General features: G+C 27.5%; 1 protein-coding gene across 1 annotated transcript; it reads right to left on the bottom strand.

The window, feature by feature from the left end:
• Positions 1–6,537: 6,537 nt before the first annotated feature.
• LOC114122334 (zinc finger protein ZFP2-like) lies at positions 6,538–9,311 on the bottom strand. Its single transcript, XM_027984961.2, has 4 exons — positions 9,101–9,311; positions 7,756–8,390; positions 6,886–7,502; positions 6,538–6,824 (listed from the first exon to the last, which is right to left on the bottom strand). Exons 1-4 carry the CDS (start codon positions 9,250–9,252, stop codon positions 6,543–6,545), a joined length of 1,686 nt encoding a protein of 561 aa, XP_027840762.1. The 5' UTR covers positions 9,253–9,311; the 3' UTR covers positions 6,538–6,542.
• Between the last annotated feature and the right edge of the window lie 49 nt (positions 9,312–9,360).

The following is a 9,360-nucleotide window of genomic DNA, read 5'->3' on the forward strand; positions in this document are numbered from 1 at the left end:
AGTGGTTTTGTTTCATTTTATTAGTTCCCCCACGTTTTTTATTGGTTTCATTGTGGTATTCTAGCGCTGATGGTGTTGATTTCGAGTACAGTCTAATAGGTACTTCATTAAAAATTAATTCATAATAATCCACAGTTCACAGAAGATTTATTTGGCTCGTAGACGAATACAGACGATGTATACAAGTCTATAATAATAACTAATATTAGCTAATATTATTTAAACAGTCAAACAGATAATGAAAATGCCAATCGATATACATGTAGGTGCCTACCTATATTAAAGATTCATCTAGTCTACATTAATAATAAACTACTAATAACAATTAACAACGAATTTATCCTATTCAATTAGGTGTATATGAATTAAGTTTTAGTTGATTACCTATACCTACGTGCTGCGATATCATATACCATTGAGTCGTTTTTTAACGAATATACGATGGTCGTAGACGCTGACTATTGATAATGGTATTGTTGTTGAGTATCTATCTTTATAAATTACACTAGAGTTTAGAATTATAACTTCTGATCACAAATTATTCCATTGTAACAAATGCGATTAATTACCTAATAGCAGACGCTACGGCAGAACCTATACAATTATTTTGTGTGTACCTAGTTGAAATATGCACTCGTAGTCCCTAAATGGTAGGTAAGCACTAAGCACTACTTGTAGGTACTAGCCAGTACATCATTTAAAATTATAATTTCTACATAAATAGATTTATTTAGCTATTGTATAACGAACGAAATCATGTTTTAATTAATATCATATTTTGATATTGTCTGGTGTGAAATTCGAGAAATTGCTGTGAAGCGCAGTATTTTAGCTTTGAACGAAGACATATTCAGCATTGGCCATTGGCGTTTAACCGTCTATGAAATATGAATATGTATATTAATATATAGTATAATATACAGAGTGTTTCTTTTATTAAACTTTATTCAAAAATCTATTATGAATTAATGAGTGTTGTTCGATAAAAGAATTACCCGGTATATATTATATAGGTAGGTAGTTCGGTTTAGGTATCTACTTATACAACACATGTACTGTTTATCTTTTAAGTACTTCCTGCTATAATGCTATAGTTATACTGCGTTTCTATTGCACTGAATGTAGGTATGTAAGGCAGAAAGCAGTAAGTATACCTGCATTCTATAATAGGTATTGCATGAAGAGAACGATATTGCGTTTTATATTCGCATTATGTTATCTCCATCTTATACAAACGTACAGGTACCACGTTGCAAATTAGCGTTAAATTACCAAATAAGCCAATTTTGTGTTGTTAGCTGTTAAGCATTAGAGTGAATTTGACCTATTTTAAAGGTAAGAATATTATCCATGTTGTTACGTTAGTTTTCTACTATATTTTAATTTTTATAATTGGGATACAGAAACAAAACTAAAAATAATAATAAGAGAAAAAATCGGAATCTTTTTTAAAAACCAGTAATTGACAAAATAGATTTTTTTATTTTCTTATTGTAATTCAAAAACAATTAACTATGAATACTTGAAATTTTCATCGAATACTCATTTTCTAAACACAATATAGGTAGGTACTTTGAATAATTTTCAAAATATTTTGACTTTGAACTGTATATAGTCAGTAGACATTTTAGATTTTTTTTTCATATAATATATTATATTGAAAAACAAATTTTACGTTTTCGCTTACCTAGTCAAAATTAGTGGAAGCTGAAAAACTTATATAGGTATGAAAGATATTATAATTTTTTATAATATAGATATAACTCACTATTTTTTCTTCTATACTTATAAGACTATAAACTACTATATTACTAATAAAATTATAAACTACAACTATTCTAAATATTAATAAGTAGGTCCACGCTCTACGGTCTACACGTGACCTCAGCAACAAGTGAGAGGAAATTTTCAACTTTAAAAATAACGCGTACCTACATATAGTTACAAACCTTAGAAATTTGATAGCCATGGGAAGCCCAATTGAATACCTATAGTTATGCATTTCGAAATATCTATCGTGAAATAATTATATTATTTATTATCAATCGATTAAGTTCTTAATAATTAAATGAATGTTCTCAAGATTCTATAGGAGAAAAAAAATAAAACTATAATATACTTTAAATGGGTATGGATAGGTAAAAATGCTTGCGCAAACATTGCAAACACATGAATAATAGATACAATAATGTGGTACCTACCTGGTGGCTACAAGATATTTATTAATAAAATTCATAAAATTAAAAAAAAAATGGTTAGAAAGGTAATAAATAATAATAATAATAATAATTAATAATACCTATATGGCTATATGGCTATATCTTAATGTTACATTTATTTGAAATATTTGAATCCTCTTTCCTTTCGATTAATTCTCGAGTATATAATAATAAATTTGTATAGTTTTGACGTGTATAAAGTTATTGTAAAACGAGCAGATTGAATTTAGACTGATTAACATATCATAATTTGTGTGGGGAAATTGTTTTATTGTTTTATAACGACCTGCAGGATATGGAAATCGCATTCGACAGTAACTACCGCTCTCTAAAACGTGTACCTATAGACGTGCACCATGTTTATATATATATATATATGTATACAACACATTATAATCTAACCATACCGTCAATATTATTATTATTATTCAAGGATTAATTCATTAAAAATTCAAAAAAGGTTTTTAATTCATGTGATAATAATAGTAGGTAGGGTATACGTTGGATTACTTTTGCAACCCAACTAATGCGGTAATGTTCACAATACGACGCCAACGAATGGCTAATACAACAGGAGAATCTTGAAGTAAATGTACCTAATTAGGTACATATCACATTTTTTGAAAAGAAATATTTTTATTTTATAAATACACGTTAATCCATCGTCAGAATTCAAAAATAATATCAATTTTTCGTCAACTGGTCATGATGTACAAACTTCGTCCAAAGCTCGCGAACTGCCATTTGGTAACCCTTGCATATGCAGCAGTGTAATTTTACCCTGAATGGCAGTATTATACCATAGAATCTGAACGTATATTATCGGCTGGTGCAGCGGTGTACTGTATAGACATAGATAATAATAATATTTAGAACACTGGCGGCGATCGTTTTCATACGGCCAATTGACTGTGATGTGATAATACTATATTACAGTGCGTTCATGTAGTTTTCAATTGAAATCAGTATTCACAATGTGATCGCGAGACTGTCGTTCATTCAATTTGCAACACGATTTGCTGTTCAAATGCTATATACCTACGTCGTCACAATAGAAAACGATTATTATATGTGTACCTACATACAAAATTATACGAGATATTATAACATACAATATTCTAATATTCAGCCACCCAGTGTGAAAATCATTGAATTGGTTTATATCACTATAAATTATTGAAGCAATATTAATAATTGTGTAAATATATCGGCAATAACGACATTCAAAACTCTAGTCATACCTACCAAAATCACTAGGTATTACCTAAGAAATACCTACCGTAAAAATTAAATTACATATTTTTATACTATTAATTTATTATTATATATATATTTTTTGTTAAAAATATAATTCGGTATACGACCATACGGGTATAATATGTTATTATAATATATACCAATGTATAATGTACAGTGGCGTATATAGAGGGGGTTTTAGGGGTTAACCCCCCTGAAATGTATGGTTGGTATGGGTATTGATTTTGATTGTTATAATATTAGTTAGTAAAAGGTACTCATTAAGTATATTATATATGCAAAGACTGCAATACACATTTTTAGATACATTTTTAAACGTAAGTATTAATACGTGAAGAAGTTCAATGATTTATTTAACCAGTATAAATGTTGAAAAAATAAAAAGTTGAAAAAAGTAGTTCATGTTTCAGTACAATGTTTATTAAAAATGATAAATTGTTATTATTAAGTATTAGGTACCTATTATTTGTTTTAAGCACTTATGTTATAATTTTAATTTTAATTTGTGTTGTATAATTATTCTGAAAAAGTAAAACATATTTATGTATTATTATGTTTTGAATTAAAATTATTATATTAGGTATATCCAGTAAAAACTATAATACAAATTACAAGTTACAAATTAATTTGTTTTCAAGAAAATTTCAAGGAGTAAAATAGGCAACTTCAATTTCAACAACTACAATCTCGGGGGGTAATATTGTAAGAAATAATTCACCAGATTGAATCTGCGCCCGGACAATTCCCAACGTTTCAAGTTACACATTTTTACAACATTTCTTGTATCCGTTTTCACAAACACTCATCGATTTTTATTGTTAGTACGTATATGTTGTGTATAAAACGATCAGATCTCATAAATAAAAAAGCCAAAAAAAAATTATATATATCATTTTAGATATTAGATGAAAAAAATTTGTATTTAAAAATTATTTCTTTATTATTATTATTTAATAAAAGGCTTTAGGTATACGGCGTATACTCACGTAAAAAATCTTCAACAGATAAATCAAAGACGTAAAATAAAATATTAGTTACTTTCAAAAAAATATTTTTATCTTTATTTTCGACCATTTAGTTTAATTGTCTGATGGAAAAATTATCATTTCTTTAATGATAATCAACCATCATAATATTATCAATATCAAACAAAAATTTAAATGGTAATGCCGAGATGTCGTAGACCCTTTTAATATGTTCAATAAAAAAATGGTTCGGGCATGGTAGTATAATATTCATATTATATTACGCTCTCTCTCTCTTTTTCGTCCCTCGGCAATTCTTCGGCCGAGCCTTAGCCGGTGCGGTCGCTATCGCCGGTTCCATATAACTTTTATTATATATTATATTATAAGCTCGTTTCGTTTTCCGCCTTCCGTCGTCGCCAAAATCCCGTCAATCTATACACCGTCGAAGCACACGGCATCGCGCGCTAGCTGCCATCGCCGTCGACCCGAAGAAAATCGAGCCTAGCTTTCCGCAGTGATGGTCGACGCGTCCGCGACAATCTTTCGCCCGCGCAAGATTCGGTCGTGAAAATGAGTGCTAATAAGGTCACCAATATAGAACTGGTAGTACAACATCTTGCACCAAACGTCATCTAATATATTATATTATCTTCTCTCCTCAGTTTTGTATCGTTCTGCCTCAAGTTTTTGTTTTATAAATTATTATTCTTTAAGCCACTTTGGCGATTTTTTTTTCACTGATATTGTTTTGTTTTAAACCACTTTGGCCACTTTTTTTACCTACCTACACGAATGAAATATTGTTTTTTTTTCCAAATTGTATGCCATATAGTTCACCCATGTTTTTGTCATTAAAAAATTAAATATTATACATAGGTACCTATTATAAAAAAATATTTTTTATAAAAAAAAATGTATTCTTTTTTTACTTAAAATTTAACAAGTTTAATTTTTACGTACATTCGTTATTACTTATTACTTACCTATTACTGATGTTAATGAACGATATAATATATTATGTTTCTTTACAAATTTGATAAGTATTGAATTATTTTAATAATAACAATTATTATTTTGTTATATTAAATATTAAATATAATATTATATTATATACTTATGATTGTGATCAATTTTTTTTTTATTATTATTGCAGTCTATTTAAATTGTAAATAATAAAGATATTAAAAAATTTATCAGCAAATAATGCAATTTGAAAAATTTTAATGGAGGTTGTAGTTAATTGATTTTTATCAGCTCATATAAATAATTTGTTACATTTTAAATATTAAATGAAATGCTATTATTGAAAATGTAATAGAAACAGTAATATTATCGAATTTTTACAGTTAGTATTTACTTATAGTATCCTTCATGTAAGCTTAATGGCTATTCAAATTATATTATACTATTTTACATATAATTTAAAGTAAAGTTACTACACATTTATCTACAGTTTTTTCAAGTTGCCTACTTTGGTACCTAATATAATCAGACTAATTTAAAGTCATTTTATTGATAATTTTATGATTTTTAGAAAAAATAATTATTTAATTTAGTTTCAATATTGATCAAATATGTGTGGGTTTACTTCTTAATGATAAACAGATAATTGTACATCTTTAAGATTTGTATTGATGAATCTTGAATTCTGTATACTAGTTATCTTAGTGGTATAATAGTTATAATTAATAAACGTAATTATCTTAAAATACTATAAGATCAAAGACAAGGCAAAAGCTTGGTGAATATTAGCTATTTGTGAAAATTCTTCTGAGGAACCGATTTATTGGCAATTTTAGGTGGTACTATTAGTATTATATTATGCAATCAATGAATCTGAATGACTAAATAAATACAATTCGTTCAAGTTGTACTTCTAACCAATCATGAACCAATTATTAGCAAAACCATTGATTATAGAATATCTGACTGGTTATGGATCATTCAAATATGCAAGGCATTGTATTGCTATTAAGCTAACACATAAATATTAAAACAATATAACTTTTTTAAAACAAATCAATGATTATAGGCTACCACCAATTTTTTAAACACTTGATATATTAATAAAATAAATTATTAAATTGACACAATTTGGTTACTCATTATAGAGAACTTGTATATAATCATCATCATCATATACAGTAACAGTTTTTGTAAATTGAATGTTATGTTCATGTCTTAAATGATCTTTCACTTGTAATTTTGAATTGAATTTTTCTTCGCATTCTCCACAGTCATAGAAATCTGTTTTGCCATGTATCTTACGTTCATGACATCTCAGATTGGATAATTGGAAAAAAGTACTGCCACAGAAACTACATTGAAAATCTCCACCATGCGTATTCAAGTGAGTTTTCAATGACGCACAAGTAGCAACCTGTAAGAATAAAAAATTAAATAAATGTTATATTTAGTTATTAGATTTATGCAAATTTTACCTGAGCTGGACATAGATGACATTTAAATGGTTTATCTTCACTATGAGTAATTAGGTGATTTTTTAAAGTGTTAGAATGACTAAATTTTTTATTGCAAATATGACATTCATAATTTTTTTCACCACCATGGGTCCGTTGGTGAGCTACTAAGGTACTTAGATGAGAATAAGATTTGTTACATTCAATACAGACAAATGGTTTATCACCGGAGTGTGAAGCCATATGATATTTTAGACTATTGTACCATTGAAATTCTTTATTACAAATCTTACATTGATATTTTTTAATTCCATCATGTTTACGCATGTGTTTATTAAGATACCTTCGATTTTTAAAACTAAGCTCACAATAATTGCATTTGAAAGGTCTATCATTAGAATGCACATCACCATGCATTTTAAGTTTATAATGACAAGTAAACTTTTTATTACAAATTTGACACTCAAAAGGCTTTTCACCAGTATGAGTTCGTATGTGTTCTTTGAATCTAGAAAATTGAGTAAATGTTTTACTACATAGTGTGCATTCGTAATATTTTTGTCCAGATTCTGTATATAATGCCCATATAGTACCAGGCTTTGGGCTATCATAGTGCACTTTCAAATGTGTTCTTATACCTGAAAATGATATTAATAAATTAGTTTTTATTTATCCAATATAATAAAATGATTAACTATACCATGTTCAAGGTAAGAAACATAGTCGGCAGTTAACTATTGCACAGGAGCAAAGCTTCACTATATACAGTAGGCTTATACATATATGGTTGACTCGGTAAGGATAGACAAATGGGTGTTGTCTGCTCATTGTCAGATAAAAACTAATTGCTGCCGACTATATTTCTTAACATGAACTGAGTATATACAATACCTCTTTTGGTATTGTAAATTTTTCCACATAAGTCACATTCAAATTCCATTTGATCACAGTTGTCTCTGCGATGTCTAACCAAATGATCGGCTCTAGTAAATTTATGTCCACATAATTCACACTGATATGGTTTGTCTCCTGAGTGACTCATCATATGATAGTGTAAATTTCTGGCTTGTTTGAATAATTTATTGCAAATATTACATTGAAATTGAATAATATTGTGTTTCTCTTCACAGTGGTCTTTTAATTCTTTTGTAGTTTCAAATTTGGTGTTGCAAACATCACATATGTTTTCTATTTTATTTTCCAAACATTTTTGATGACGTTTTAAATGGAGCATAGCTAACGATGGAAAAAGATAATGTTTATCACATAGTGAACATTTGTACACTCGTTTTAATTTCTTTTGTTTATTGATGTTTAAAGGTAATGCTATACAATTATGGAATTGGTGTTCATCCTCAAAAGTTAGTTCACAACGTAAACATTTAAAAATATTATGAAAAATTTGATTTTTATCCAAAAAATCTTTAACATTTTTTCCTGTTACCAATTCTATATTTTCCTTAGCTAACAATTTTTTTTCATAACATATAGTTGAAAAATATTTATCATTGTCTCCGTCCATCATCCTAAAAATTAAAAGTTTATCATTAGATTATCAATTTATTATAATTCTTAGTTAGGTATAAATTTTTATTTTGTAGTCAAAATCTATTATTTAAAGTCTAAGTTTAATTTGGGCATCTAATATAAAAATTTAAATATGTTTAACTTGGCATTAGTATTTTTTAACAATATTAAACTGAAATTTTGTTAGATAGGTAGGTACTTACCATAGAAATGCAAATTGACAAAGTTTTTTTATTAAAAAAAAAAGGAATTTTAATTAAGAGATGTTTATTGCTTAATTATAGTATTATGAGAAATAAAACTTCTTAAATTTCTATCTTTTATCAATAAATTTGTGATTAAATATTCAATTTTTCACAAGTAGATATGTAATATTCTTTTAATTTACAGCTTTTAAGACATTTAAAACAAACTAAAATGTATGTCTCTACTCTCCATATTATATTTTTTTTGATCATCATCAAATTATATTAATATGTTTTAATGCATTGTTTTATATTATAAAAAAATTAAGGTTTACCTAATTGGTAAAGTAAAATTTGGGTGTTCTAGAAGTGATGGAAAATGTAGACATTTTTGATAATTTATAAAATCGCTAATCGACTATATTATATAAATTAAAAATTGAAATACAGGGTCGTGTCGTCAATAAGAACGAAGCATATTATTATCAATGTGACAATGTAGAATCACTTTCGCAAACACTTACTTCGATGACGTGGACGGAGTAGTGACAGTTGACATAAATCGATGACAAATTAGTAGAGACGACCGAGTTACCGTCGAAGGAAACGAAAAAAAAAAATTAAAAACTAATATTTTATATGAAAAATTCTGAAAAAAATAATACAATATTTCCATAAACAAACATTATTTATTTTATCGTCCAGCGATGGGCGGCAGTTACAGTTCGTTTGTTATCATTCGAACAGACACATAAAGAAGTCTCTGATAGTCTGATAAGACTCA

The sequence above is a fragment of the Aphis gossypii genome, chromosome 2, assembly GCF_020184175.1.
Source record: "Aphis gossypii isolate Hap1 chromosome 2, ASM2018417v2, whole genome shotgun sequence".
In the NCBI taxonomy this organism is placed as follows: domain Eukaryota; kingdom Metazoa; phylum Arthropoda; class Insecta; order Hemiptera; family Aphididae; genus Aphis; species Aphis gossypii.